The sequence below is a fragment of the Ambystoma mexicanum genome, chromosome 12 (genome assembly GCF_040938575.1).
Source record: "Ambystoma mexicanum isolate Mex_15411 chromosome 12, UKY_AmexF1_1, whole genome shotgun sequence".
Classification (NCBI taxonomy): Eukaryota; Metazoa; Chordata; class Amphibia; order Caudata; family Ambystomatidae; genus Ambystoma; species Ambystoma mexicanum.
The window spans coordinates 512,438,434-512,454,061 of NC_090936.1; the positions used below are offsets into that span (position 1 = coordinate 512,438,434).

A 15,628-nucleotide genomic window follows, 5' to 3' on the forward strand; every position below is an offset into this window, starting at 1 on the left:
TGGTGGTTCCCCCCTACCGGCGTAAACTGATTGGGGGTCGGGCTTTCTCTGTGGCCGCGGCCCAATTGTGGAACAACCTGCCTCCTAAGATTAGGGCTATCTCCAACCACCTAGCCTTTAGAAAATCTGTGAAAACCTTGCTATTCTAACTCTGCCTTGGCCTCATTGGTTCCTCCCTCTTCTCTTAGTGCCAAGATACCTTTGGTGAAAGCACGCTTTAAAAGTTCACATACCATAACATAACCAGAGGCAATTGACTAGAGCGTAGGGGCTGTGGTGGCTGCTGCTCTCTATGTATCCCAATAAACCTTAACTATACTTACCATGCGTCAGGTGTGCTCACACTCTATCACTAGTCTCACAAAGTTCCAGCCCACACTTCACAAGTTTCAAACCCGCAGCAGGTCGCACTGTACGCCTTGCATCCCACCACGCGGTGACATAAGGTGCCATGAATAAAAGCCCTGCACCTGCTAGGTGCGGGCAGTTCTGGGCGCACCCGAGCACCAGCGTGTCCGCGTCTCCTTTCGCTCCAGCTGGAGCTGCGCAGCAAGGCCTTGGCGCCGAGGGTCCCACACTCTCTGCTTCCCGCTGACGCATCGGCCGGGGAGTGGAAAATAACACTGGCGACGAGGAAGCTGTAACAAACACCACACGCGGCGCCCAGCAACGCAAGCCCTCAGTACGGGCACAATTTTTAGGAACTCGGTGGGGGGCCCATCCCCCAACAAGAAAAAAAAATTTCACAATGATTACATCTCGCCAAAAATCGATCTTCAGGGAGCTGTATACAAACCAGCTGACATCCTAAATTACCATCATCCTGCTACAAGAAGGCACACGGGAGTCTCATGTTTCACCTCACAACACGCAACGTGGCAGCCAAGCAGGGACACTGACTACCCACCAAGGTGAGGGGGAATCAGCACACGTGCGCACATACAGGTGCCGAGTGCACGCACAATGGCAACAGGCCTCTCCACTCCGAGGCCCAGCACATCTTCGAGAATGGCAGCCAACCTCTCATCATCGACGACACACACGCGTTTGCAAGGGGGGATGTCGCTGGCGCTCAGCCCTTTCGACCCATACACCGACCCCTCATCAGTTGGTCCGCGATGGCAGCTGTGGATCCAAAAATTCGAAATGGCCATGGATTGCAAGGACATCACCACATCAAGAAAAATGAGGTTGCACCTCCTATTGAATGTTGGTGGTGAGGTCCTATGCATTTTCGCTTGCAATAGCAGATGGCTCAGACGTCTACCAACAGACCAACGACGCTCTCACAGCCCATTTCATGCCCCAGTTGAACCCGGAATATGAAACATTAATTTTTTGTACCACCATCCAGGTAGAAGACGAGACACTTGATGTCTATCACACCAGGTTTAGGAAACTCGCGATTTCGTGTGAATTTGGCAATGTTGAAAAGGAAATCCGACGGCAAATTATCAATGGAATACACTCAGAAAAACTACAAAGGATGGTGCTAAGTGAGAAAGGTATCTCCCTAACGGGAATCCTAGAACTTGGGCGCCAGAGGGAGTTGTCACATGCCAGAGCGGCGCACATGGGCACGACCCTGCAGAAACTTCAACCGGCGTTAACGATGACGACAGTAGCTCAGATCACAAACTGCCAACACACGAGGGACGAGGCCAGCGATACCAACACTCCTCCCCGGTGGCAACCAAGAATCCCAGGACCCACAGAATGTGGGTGGTGCGGAGGATCTCACCATGGAAAACGAAATTGCCTGGCTCAAGGAACCACGTGGGGGGCATGTGGCCAAAAAGATCACGACGCAAGAGTATGCAGATCGTCTGGGCCACCTCAACACCCCCAAACCCATCAAGATAAGAGCATGGTGAAGAATAAGAAACAAGCCAGCGCCCGCCGAGTTGAGACAACCAACTCATCGACTGGTGAGGAAGGGGACAACGATGGGGAATCTCACAAGGATGCAACAAACGGGCAATGGAAGAAAGGTAAAACGGTGTACCTGGTCTCAGCATTGGACTACAGAGGTGCAACGCCCACGAAAAGACTGAGAAGACGGAAATGCCAAGTGGCCATTCAAGGCCAAGAGATGCAGATGACAATAGACACTGGAGCGTCCGTCAACGTCATGCCTATGACCGCATTCAAAAAACTATGTCCCCCACCAGTCCTGAAAACGACCGACACGCTGCTATTCGCCGATGGGTGCAAGACTCCCCTGCCCATAATGGGACGATTTCGGACAACACTCAGCAGAGGTGACAAAACACTGCAATCCAAAATATATGTCGTGAACGCTGGAATTGAGTGTCTACTGAGTGGAGACGCGGCAGAGGACTTGGGACTCATAAGTTTTATCTGTGACGTGACAGATGCGCTGGACATTAACAGCATCCTTGACAAGTACCCGAACCTCCTCAAGGGCATTGGATGCCTAAAAGGGAAATCCATCAAACTTCACATTGATGAATCTGTACAACCGCGAAAAGTGTGCCATCGAAGGACACCATTCCACATAAGAAATCAGGTCGAGAAAGAACCCCATGCATTCGAAAAAGCAGGCATTATTGAGGAGGTAACAGGACCAACACTGTGGGTGTCACCCATGGTCGTGACCAAGAACAGCCTCGAAAAGTGAGAATCTGCATTGACATGCGCCTCCCCAATGCAGCGATCAAGCGGGAATGACACATCACCCCCGCACTCGATGAAATTATAGCAGCCCTCACCGGGTCAAGAATTTTCTCCAAAGTTGACCTCAACGCTGGATACCACCAACTGAAACTCCACTGGGGCTCCAGGTACATCACCACATTCTCCACCCACCTTGGCCTTCGCAGATATAAATGACTCCGTTTTGGAATTTACTCTGCGGCCGAAGTATTTCAGCAGGCGATCCAGGAGGTAATACATGGCATCCCGGGGGTACTCAATGTCAGCAATGACATTCTCATTCACGCCAGCAACAAGGAAGAGCACCTACGCCGACTCAACATGCTGCTCAGCAGGCTAGAGTGTGCCGGCCTAACCATTCACAAGGACAAATGCGAATTCTTAAAGGAGGAGATTTCATTCTTTGGATATATATTCAACAGCGCAGGCGTATAAGTGGACCCTCAAAAAGTAGCGGACATTCGTGCTGCCTTTCCCCCCAACTACACCCACAGAAGTACGTTGTTTTCTAGGGATGGCAACATATTGCGGAAGATTCATCCCCAACCTGGCGACAATATCTGAACCACGGAGGAAACTCACCAAGGCCAGCACAAAATGGGTCTGGAACCCCACCTGCCAGGAAGCATTTGAACAGATCAAGGCGTCACTATCAGCTGACACCACCATGGCCTACTACGATCCCATGCTGTCGACCAAATTATATGTTGACACCAGCCCTGTTGGTTTAGGGGCAATCTTGATCCAGGTAGCTCACACTGGAGAATCAATGCCGATCGCATATGCCTCCCACGCCTTGACACCCACGGAGCAACAGTACTTTCACATAGAAAAGGAGGCAATCGCAGTACTGTGGGGCTGTCGCCATTTTCATCTGTACCTATACGGCCAAAAATTCAAGGCATACACGGACCACAAACCACTCATACCCATATTCACAGGCTCGTCGTCGCACCCTCCAGCCAGAATAGGGAAGTGGCTGCTTCACCTACAGCAGTATGAATTTGAGCTGGCATACCACCCCGGCAGCGGGAACCCAGCAGATTTCCTGTCCAGGCATCCAAGAGCGGCCATGTCAGGGGAGATACATATGGCTGAAGAGACTGAGGAACACATCTGCCAAGTTATTCACACGATGAAACCAAGAGCCATCGGCATCGAAGACATTGTGGAGGCTATGCAAGCCGACCCATGCTGTGACTTGGTGAAAGAAGCTGTCATCTCTGGTGAATGGAAATCTTTCCTTCGGAACGTACATAACCGCACTGCTGAAGCCAAAGAATTCCTCGTCGGAATGTTCGCCATACGGCAAGACCTGTCAATCACAGAGGAAGGACTCATACTAAGAGGGAACCGCATAGTCATCCCTGCAAGCCTGCAGGACAGAATCGTAGCGCTAGCGCATGAAGGACACCAAGGCATGGTAAGGACCAAGGCCCGAGTCAGGCACTGCGTATGGTTCCCACACATCGACGAAAAAGTGGACCAACTCATCGCAACATGCCTCCCATGTCAAATCACGAGCGCACCGCCGAACCCTGAGCCGATTCTAGTGGCAGAGCGAGGGACCTCCAGATGGGACGCCATCAGCGTCGACTTCTGCAAGATACAGGAGGCCACTTACCTGTCTAGGTAACCAGAGGTTGACATCATGTCATCCACAGCAGCAGAGACGTTCATACCGGCCATGGAAAAGATGTTCGCCACTTATGGCCTCCCACGACGAATACGGAGCGACAATGGACCCCCGTTCCAAGGCGAAGAACTCAGAAAATACTTAGCCGACCTCAACATTCACTACCATCACATAATGCTGAGATGGCTGCAGGCCAACGGAGATGTGGAAAGGTTCATGATAACCCTCAACAAGGTGCTACGCCTATCACGTGTCAACTCGTGCCCCTGGAGGGTGGACTTATACAGGTTCCTAAGAAACTACAGAGTGACACCCCACAGCCCCACAGGGATACCACCAGCGGACATGATGTATGGGACAATAATCAACTCATCTATTCCACACCACCCAAGCAGGGGTACAGACACATACTACAGGGCGCGCACTCACCAAAGAAGGACCGTGTCGAACGAACTCATGAGTATCAAGAGACACGCCAAGAAGTCCAAACACTGAGTCGGTGATCAGGTGATAATGGTAAGAAACCCGTCCAAGTCAAAGCTAGACACCCAATACGACTCCGTCCTATGGACCATAACACAAAGGCGGGGGACCATGATAACAGCCACAAGGGGACAAAAACAGGTAACAAGAAATTCATCATGGTTCAAGACAGTACCGAGAAAACTATGGACGGATGGAGAACAGCAACCAGCGGAAGCTGAGGATCCGCTAAGAGGAGGAGCACCACCATCAGGAGCAGGAAGCAACCGTAGACGGTGGAATGGAAGAGCTGCCAAGCAAACCAGAGGAGACAGAGCTGAACAATGAAGGTGAGCAACCCAATGGGAGTCAGGGGGTAGCCCCCAGGGGTGGACGCTATGCTCTGAGAACTGTTCCCAGACCCCCTGAGAGACTTGAAGACTATGAGTGGTAAAAGCCCAGCTCGAGTGGCATGAGAACTCACAGTTTAGAAAAATGTGTAAAACTACCCATGTTTGTTAATGTTTTTTTTGTTGGAAAAATGAGGAATGTTATGTACGCCTTGCGTCCGCCACGTGGTGACGTAAGGCGCCATGAATAAAAGCCCCGCCCCCGCTACGCGAGGGCAGTTCCAGGCGCACCCGAGCACCAGCGTGTCCGCGGCTCCTTTCGCTCCAGCTGGAGCTGCGCAGCGAGGCCTAATTGGTGCTCAGGGCCCCACACTCTCTGCTTCCCGCCGACACATTGGCCAGGAGGCCTAATTGGTGCCCAGGGCCCCACACTTTCTGCTTCCCGCCGACACATCGGCCAGGGAGTGGAACACGACAGTGGGCAATAACGATACGGTTATTACACTGAGTACAGTTAAATTGGGTAATAATGACAACTATGCTAAATGGGAGGATTCCAAAAAGAATATCAAACTATTGAAAGCTATAACTGCCTAAAGCATACCTGGACTACAGTGGTGAGAGTCATGGGACTTGAACAGAGCTCTCACATGGAGATGCATGGTAAGGCCACCCATTTCTGATGTTTTCTTGGAATTCTAGGACTTGTAAATTTCCTACCGTTACAATCGGACCATCAAGATTACAAGTGACAGCATTATAAGCGCATAAACTACAGGGCTAGATGCTTTCCCACGGATGTCCATAGAACACTTTAGATCTGTTTGTAAATGCATTAAAAAAATCATAACGGTTAAAATGCATAGTTTGCACGTTTTGTGCAGCCTGGAAACTGCGGTCAACAAGTTCCATTCCTCTGACGAGTACCTCAGGACCCCCATTGTAAGATGGCCACCAAGCAGCACTCCTACACAAAGTAAAAGCGTCCTGTTGACTGCGTCGCTAACGAGCTGCGGCCATCTTGCATTGGGAATTCATATTCGGCGTTTATCGGTATTCTTCGTTGTCGCTGAGTGAGGACAAGGCGATGACGTCTCACATTTGGGCTGGGAGATATACTAACTACTCATGTTTGAAGGCATGTGTCATGTACGTCATTCGCCTGCGACGAAGTGTGTGCTGGAGCCGGTAGAAGGCCTTGTATTCGAGAGAGAGGGGCAGAGACTGCTAAAATGAGCCGCAGTTATAATGATGAGCTCCAGTACCTGGACAAAATCCACAAGAACTGCTGGAGGATCAAGAAGGGCTTCGTTCCCAACATGAAGGTACAAGAGGGGTTAATTTCCGCATCCATCAATTACGTGTTGTAAACATGCTCTTTACAAGCAGTTCAACATAAAAACACACGGTCCCGTGCTAATGCCGCAATCATTCTCCTATCGTAGCATTACGCCACTTGGCAGTATATGTCACCCCACGCCCCCAAATATCTTAGCATGATGGCATTGTAACTGAGATGGCATCAGCTATCTCTTTCTTACCCATGCCAAGATGTACTTTGTATCTGTTATACGTGTCTGCTTAACACTCTGCTTTGGAACTGATTACAACAGCTATTCCCCCTCACCGTTTGTCAATATGCACCTCTTTTCTTCACCCTAGACTTGTTCAATTTAATTTGTCGTAATATGTACTTATTCATCTAAGCTTGTTTCATGTAACTGGTTGTAACAACGGGTTTGGGCGCTTTACAAATGTAAAAAATAAATAACAGTACCATGGTCATCACGCTGTAGAACGTGGCCAGTGTAATGTGGTGCTGGCACACATTCTAAAGGGGCAGTGCCACACAACTCATTTAGCATATACTCCTGCAAGAGTCGTTAGTAAACCTATTGATACTCCATAATGACCCGGTTACTTATGTTAATCCTCATTACTCTTAATCCAACTCTTCCTCCTCATAGTACTAATGCCCACACCTGCTCCTCCCCTGCGACTACAATACTCTCCAACCAGCACAACATGTTAGTTCAATACCTCCTAACACATCATGGAAGGTTTTTCAGGCCGCACCAGGGAAGGCCAGTAGGGTTCCCACCTTTTTGTTTTAATCAAAAACTGGACTTTAAGCCCCGCCCACACTGTAGAAGCCCTGCCTCTTGACTAGATTTGAAAACTGCAGTACAATAGCAAGAGAAGAGCAAACCTATCATGCTTGCGGTTATTTTTTTAATGTAGCTAGATTTGTTTTTAAAAGGCAATCGGCATTATTCAAATAATTATGTAAGGTTAAAATGACATTTCACTAAAGTACAGGGGTGGACTGACCTATAGGGAACTCTGGAGATTTCCCAGTGGGCCTCTGCACCCTGGGCCTAATTTCTGTGGTATTTTCAAATTCAAAGCATTGGGCTTGCTGAAAATGTGTCATATGGGGCCACTTTGAACTTTATTTCCAGGGCCTCTTTTGGACCCCAGTACTTATTTCCAGGGCCTTTTTTAGTTTCCAGCCCTGCTAAAGTATACACTTTTTTGGACCTTGAAAGATGAAAAGCTGTGCTGGTTCTGACATTGGATCCCTCGACTGTCAAGCTGTTAAGATTTTAACCCACTTGACCATCTTGCTAGGTCAATAGGTAACCATGATCATTTGATTTGTGAAAACGTTATTCGTTTTAAAAGCACCTGTATAATCCTTGGCATAGCTCAGTGGGTTAAGAATGTGCAGCAGAGTTCTAGCTACAGGTTTTACATAACTCACTGCAGCGGGCTCATTAACCCACCAAGCCAACATTCCTAAAGAATCTCCTGGGAAGAAAAGTGGAGAGTGACTCTTCAACCATTTTATAAATCACACCGCAATATGTTGCAATTATTGCCAAACCAAATACATTTTATATGAGCAAGAACTTTTAGAAGCTGGTTTAGGCACTTCTAACCTTAAGCTGGCTCTTCTGTGTTTATTTTGTCAGATGGGATAAGGAGCTGGCTTGCAACTGATTTATCCCAGTTCCCCCTTCCTTTCACAGATGCTTGCCTGTTATTAGATCTCTACATTCTATCATTTCGCTTGTTAAGCATATCATATAGCATTATTATAGATATCTTGCTCACTTACACAATAATCAGACCCCCAGTTTATAGCGATTTCACAATCGCTTAAAATATTTAACAATCGGCTGTCTTTACAAAAACAGCAATTTTTGCAAAAAACAATCTGCATAAAAAATAAAATAAAAACTTGTCTCCATAGGAGGGAGGGGCAGAGGGCCAGAGGAAGAGCAATGAGGCCGAGAGGGAGTGGTGTGCCAGAAAGTCGTGAGGGAGTGGTTGGCCGGAGGTAAGGAGCAAGCTGCAGTAGGAAAGGAGGGTGTGGGCGGTCAGTAGGCCACAGGGAGAGCAATGAGCCAGAGAGGGAGCGTTGGGCCAGAAAGCAGAGAATAAGGGGTGGAAAGGAAATTAAGGCAGCTGAGGGCCGGAAATAAAGGCAGCGGTGGGCAGGAGGTAGGGAGCAAGCTGCAAATTGGGACTAAGTATGGGGAAGAGCACAATAGACTGGGAGAAAAGGTGAGAGGTGTAGGAGGAGTGAGAGAATTAAGGACTGCAGGAGGAACTGGAAAGCATAAGGCGTGAGTTGAGAGCACAGTTGGGAGTGGCAAGAACAGAGTAGTGCGATTTGTCGCTTCGCAGCGTGACAGAGCAGGTAAGTATTTGGGGAGTGTAAGATGGAGAGTATTTTTGAATCGGGGTGTCCGGTGAGCGTGCAGTTGCTTGAGGGAATTGGAGAACATAGAATGGAAATATTTGCACAATTACAAATGATTAGTTAATGAATAAACAAAAGATTACAGCAAAACAAACACTGTTCTTTGAAGCCGGGGACATATGTGACCCTATTAACTTGATGGAAGAAACTACATAAAAAAGGGGAAAATAGTCTGGCTCTTTTGGAGCCACACCCTCTTTTTTTTGCAGTCAGGCTCTTGCACCCAGGTTCTCTAGCACCAGTCAGTCAATAAAAAATGTGATGCAAAAACGCTGCAATTAATACAATTTTATGGCTCAAATTATGCTTTTTTTCCTATCGCAAAATGTTCAATTTCTTGCCGCATTGTCTTGGAAGCACTGAATAATTATGTTTTATGTTCCTAATGGAAATACAGATTTAGAAATAGCCGGCTTTAAGGTTGATGTTGGCCTGGAGGCCATGCACGGTGTAACTCTCACTTGAAATTGGCTAGATAGACTGAGAGGGGGGCTACATTCCAAACACGTTTCAAGTATGGCGAAGTGGTCCCACTATATGGCTGACATTTCCAATCCATCCCTAGCTGTTTGATCAACGGTGGGATTTGTAGTTTAGCTTTTTCCAAATATGTGCACCACAAATGCAGATTGGCATTGGCTGAAAAGCAAATACTGACCAGTAGTGTGCTTCTTTCCCACAGATGCCTCATTACTCTATATGGTGGTTGTGAAGCAGAGATGTATTTTCCCTCTCTCCATTTCGGTCAGGTGTGAGTGGTTCATCCCGTTGTGTTTCTCTGCATTCTGGTGTTCATAGTTGTGCTTTTCATTCATCATTGAAGAACTGTAAGTGACAGAATGCAAAAAAGGAGGCAGGCTTGGATTCCATATTCACACGTTATATCGCAACAACTTTAGGTGTTTGAACTCTGCTATGGTTTGGTTGGATTATTATTTTTTGTAATTGTTAAAATGTGCAGTTTTGGAAAAAACTATACATGTACGATTTACCTATTCTTTTACAGATAAACCAAAAGCCACTGAGATCGTTGTCTAGGGTTTGCTTTAAAATACATATAGGCCACCAAAACAACCCTAACATTAGCACTTTATATGAAGAGTTGGAATTTTGCCCCTGAAAGGGTCACTGAAGGAGAACTTGCCATCATGATCCCTTTGCATTAATTGCTGCCTTTTAGGTAGCCATTATCTAACAGAGTTGTAAATAACAGCTCCAAGGTACACCACAAAATTAAAATGCAATTGACAGCCTGGCAAGTTGACACGCCACTTGAAACACCAAAGAGAAAATGCGGATTTGTCTGTGAAGCAGACACAGCTCTTAAAATACGGTCAGTCCGGATTAAATCTGGATGGGTGGCAACTCTAGTGAGGGGTCCGGGGGTGGGGGGAGTGTGTGTACTGTGACAAGGAGGACGAGTAATGAAGATTACCAGTAAGTAACAGTGTCATTACCTCGACAACCCTCTTACTCAGCCCAGTACTTACCTGTGAGGCATACCAAAGACAGCAGTAAAAAATTGATCCATGAACACAAAAACAGACCAAGCGGAGTGCAGTTGCAACACCCTATCACCAACTTTATTCCCTAACACCACAACAAATCACCCTTAATTGGCTGTACCATCACACAACACCCCCTCCGCAAATGAATAAGACCCTGGCATGTGCAAATTGATGCAAAAGTGTCCAATGAACGTATTCAGGATGGCCCAGGCAGCTGCCCTGCAGAAGTCCCGAATCTGCACTCCCGTTTCTCTGCCCAAGATGCTCAGTTCAAACGGGGGGAGTCATAGACCGAGCTTCTTTTATTCATACAGGAGGGATTAACAACCATTTCTTTTTCGAACACTACCTTTATTCACAAGGCCACCACCGATAAGTAGAAAAATGCATATATTTCAAATTTTTTCCTACAGTTGAATATTCATAATACCAACCAAGTAAATCTAACAGAAATGAATAGTTATGTACATAAAGCTTCTCTAACCCAACACATAACTAAATTACCATAATACATACTCACACGTACACCACACAGTTTAAAAAGCAAACATTCTCTCCTTATATGCATACAGGCCTAAAACCTCGTACCATCACAGTCATAAAACATATGTAACTAATTATCACCCGGCACCAATAAATCCAAGTTAGTGTGCCGCTAATTTCTTGCATGTAGATCATGTAACAGCTACGTAGTTCTCATAGCAAAACAAAAACAATACACAAATCATTTATATAAATTGAACATTTCTAATACATAAATCAATTGCCAAAGATGCTGCCATGCCTCCAGTAGAGCGACCATGAACATATGCCGGCAAAGAGACCTGAGCCCCAGAATAGGCTAAGGCAATAGCCTGCCAAATCCAACAGCCAATTCTGGGTACTGACTCCTTTAGACCAGGCTTTGAACCCGCAAATGTCACAAAAAAATGTTCGACTGTTAAAAGGACGTCCTTCTGTCCAGGTAGGACAAGACTAACCTTGTGTTCAATTTATGCCACCTCTCCTCCTCAGGAGATGTTAGACTGGGAAAGAAAGATGGAATCACAATATCCTGTGCCCAGTGAACTTAGAAAGGACTTCAGGAAGGAACCCCGGATCACACCTGAGAACCAGGGAATATGAGAGAGCCTGCAGGAATGGAGCTGTGCACCACAACAAAGCTCCAATTTCACCTCCTTGCCAAGGTAATGGCCATCAAGAACACACACTTCCATGTGAGAAACCTGATCTCCATGGACTCCACTGTTTCAAATCGAGTCTCCTGCAAAACTAAGGGAAGGTTTCAAGGAGGAACACCAGCACACACCATGGGTTTAGACAACAGGAAACATTCCAACAGCCAGGAGACATCCTGGAACTGAGAACCAAGGGCTCCCTTGAAGCCCGGATCAGCACCCACTGCGGCTTAAGAGATGATGCAGCCAGACCCATGTCCCAGCCGTCTTGCAGGAACTGCAAAATCAAGGGCACGAAGCAATCCAGAGCTCTTGCATGCTTCCTAATGCACCACTGTGCGTACTTCTTCCAATGTGCCTTGTATACCTTATGGAGTTGAGGGCTGCCTGGACTTCTGAATTGCCACTGCTAACTGTGTAGTCAAGTCCCGTCTGCACAATCCTTGCCTCTCAACTTCCAAATTCCCCAGTTCATCATCCGAGAGGCAAAAGGCCACAGCCCCATCCAGAATGGGAACGAGTACATGATCCATCCAAGAGCCACAGCCAGGTCGAGTAGAAGAGGGTACAAGGAGCGCCTTGGCCACACTGGTGTCACCAGAACACCTCTGACCTAGAGTCCTGAATCTTCAGCAGCACCTTGGGAAGAAGCAGAGGAAATGCATAAAGAAGCCCCCTAGCCAGCCCAGCGTCCACACCTCCACTCCCCAAGCCCCGGAAACGGGGACCTGGAGCAAAACTGGGACAGTTGAGCATCCATTGGCAATGCAAAAAGGTCCAGCACCGGCATCCTGAACCTCCGACAGATCAGGTGAAACACAGACCTGTGCAAGATCCAATCAGACAAAGGGTAAATTCTGCTCAGGCCATCGGCCTGGACGTTGTCCACCCACCTGACATGAATTGCCCGCAATGACAGCAGGTTGCTCTGTGCCCAGTGTTAGACTGGATTTCTAAACTCTGGCCTGGTGGACGGATGTTTAGAAGGCCACCCTAGTTATGATGAACAGGGGGATGCTAGGAGCTTAGCCAAACCAATCAAGGTAGCATGGAGTGTGTTCAAGGCTGCGTTTCAGGAGAGGTGAGTGGGGTCCACACAGTGAGCAATCAAGGATAACACTTAGACAGTGTTAAAAAATACTATATTGGCCAAAGAACACACTATGAAAAACGAACATTGGCAATACCAATAGTTTGGGCTTCTGTTACCTGCCAAATGTTTAATACTTCTACACCAGCCAAAACTATTGGCGTTTGGCATTGTTTGTAACAAGACTCCAGAGAATGACACACAGTGCTCATAAACTGAGTGCCTGAAGCAGACCTGGTTTTATTACACCAATAGCCGGTTTACAACTCCAAATTAAGCCATTAATTTGCACATGGCCGCTTTGAGAAAACACCAGCAGGCACTTGGAGCACAAAGTTTGATGGTAAGACTGTATTAAAGCAACCTCAGACTTCCACAAGGTGTTTTGAGCGGGGAGGGGTAGGAACTGTGTGGGAATGGCCATAGGTATTAGCATGCCCAGTCAATGGGTGGGCAAATAAACATCTAAGAACTTTGTGTCCCTCCTCATGTGGCATGTGATATGGTCAGATGACACTGCTGCAATAGATTCTTTTGCAGCAGCAAAACCAAGGCGAGTGCCCCTCATTTTGACAAGTAACATAAACATGAGATGACGAAGATGAATTCCTGTTTTTAAGATTGGCTACTTTATTGTATACTGACTACTTTTTTTTTTTTTTTTTTTACACGCAAGTAAACAACTTTAAATTGCAGTTGATGTAAAGATATGAGGGGGTGGATTAGAGTGGGGTTTGTTGTATCAGAGGAAGGTATTGCGATAGGCACCTGCTAGTTGTATTGCCCTCGGTATCGCATTGTCCTGAAACCGCCCTGTACATGTGTGCCTGCACCACTTTTGAAAGGGTGGTTCAAGCCACTCACTACCTTTTGCCATTAAACAGTCAGATTGATTGGGTGCCAAAGAGCTATGAATGGCCAATTTTAGTGTTCTCTCCATATTGTCTCACTTTAAATAACAGGAACTCCATGCTAAGCAGCCGCTCCGGAGGGAACGTATGCTTCTCTTTCCTTTATGGTTATTATGCTTTGCCGTCTGCCGCTAGATTTATGGGCCATTGGCCATAATCCTCCATTGGTTTATTAGCTGTACTAGAGTCCCCCCAGTGCCTTCTGGAAAGTGTCCCTCGCATATATGGCAGCCCGCTGTATTTTGCTAGCTACACAATCTGAGTGTACATATCCCTCGCCCCCTTCTCGTTTCTCTTGCCAAGGTGGAGACAGTGCATTTCATTTTAATGTCACATTTCCCCTCCTCCATAGTAGAAGAGGGATGCAAGTGCTGTATGGCAGATAATAAGAGCCGTGTGTGAGAAAGCAGAGGGTGTCTCACAGACTAGTTCCTTGGGGATCTGACGTCCAGGTGGCCGGGGCACGGCCGTCGCTATTGGATCCAGACCCTGTGGGTGGACCAGTGCGAGAGTATCGCCTGGATGAGGGGTCCCTGGGGAGTGGGGCATCCGATGGAGGGACACGGTATCCCTGATTTTCCTAGTACCCCTTGTCATCACACATGCTATCTCGGAACCTTAGTTCCCCTCCCCTTTCCTACACAAATACTATTACATGGACGGAGCGCTCTCGGGGAAGACAGACTCACACCCAGCCATTTCATTTGACATGTCCCAACATCAGTGTCAGGCAGAGTCGGGGAATTGACAGTAATGACTCGCACTTGAATACTGTTAAACTCCCCCCCCCACCCCCCCCTCCCCCTGGGATAAAAGGTGGAGCATGAGGGCACACAGTGAGCGAGGAAAAGGGCACGAAGGAGCAGGACTTCCAAGGTGGCGGCTGAATCGAGAAGAGTGGTGGCATATCGAGAAGGGGCCGCGAGGAGGGAGAAGCCCTTAACCCCGTTCCCCAGTGATCGATCAACTCTTGATAATTGGCGAGCAGCGCGAGCAAAACTGAGAGGGAAGGCTGGAAAAGGCTACACAGTTTGTGTGCGATACCCAGGGCCCTCCATGTCTGACCGAGGCAGAGCAATATCGTCCTTGGCTTGAGGAACAAAGCTGCTGATAAAGAAACCTAATGTAACAGATGAGTTGGAGGCAACTGTGCGATACTGGTCTGCATTTGAAGTGAAGGTTGTGAGCGGCAATAGTGTTGCAAGATGAACTGTTTTATGAATCGTCTAATTGAGAGACGCGAGTGAAGGCCAGACAGCGAAAGGGAGTTGAATTGAAAGAAAGCAGAGATACGCTACTGCAGAGTGGTCCGGGACCCATGTTTGCCCAATTGAATCGAAAGCATCTCTGGGAGAAATAAAAGAGAAACCCTGAATTTAAAGATATCGAAGTGGTCCTGCAAGTGTCGTAGAAAAATCCTTTGCACAGTCATACGTCTTCGAACTTTCATATAAAAGCTGAAAGAGTGAATGTAGGCTTGCGCCCGGTCGAGGGGAGCCTACACCTGTGATGCTGAAAGATGAACGTGGGCTTGTGCCTGATTGAGGGGAGCCTACACCTGTGAAAAAGACTAGGTGCGAACCCGACTGAGGGAGACCTGAGGTGGATGAGCCACCCGAGACTTTGTATTGTGAACTAACCCAAAAGAACCAGAACTTTAATTGGATCCTTTGCTGTGTGTTCAGGCTTTTGATGATGGAAAGAGACTCTTGTCCTGGAAGACCCTGGTGTGCTTTAAAGACTGCCTCCTTGTGCCCAAGAAGTCAGATTGTGCTCCGGACTCTATTCTTGTTCCGCTTTGTCCTGTGCTGAAACGTGGGGAAGGGGAAACTATAGTTCAGCAGTCCTGAACTACCAAGTCACTTGGACCTTTTATTTTGCTACACCCTGTATCTTCATACACTTCAACATCCCACACCCTTTTTGTTTGTAGAGTAAGATTTGGCAATAGGTTTGTTAGTATAGGCCATCTTTGATTTGACACGACTAGGACAGCATTTTCTTTTATTTGATGGTTGTAGCTTGCTCCCATCGTTGGAAGTTAGGTT

At 47.4% G+C, this 15,628-nt stretch overlaps 1 protein-coding gene across 1 annotated transcript in view; it reads left to right on the forward strand.

The window, feature by feature from the left end:
• Nucleotides 1-5,401: 5,401 nt before the first annotated feature.
• RTCB (RNA 2',3'-cyclic phosphate and 5'-OH ligase) overlaps nt 5,402-15,628 on the forward strand; it is a 280,519-nt gene continuing 270,292 nt past the window's right edge. The window contains exon 1 of the mRNA XM_069628792.1: nt 5,402-6,449. Coding sequence (XP_069484893.1) covers nt 6,357-6,449 — 93 coding nt within the window. The 5' untranslated portion in view covers nt 5,402-6,356. The remainder of the gene's footprint in view (nt 6,450-15,628) is intronic.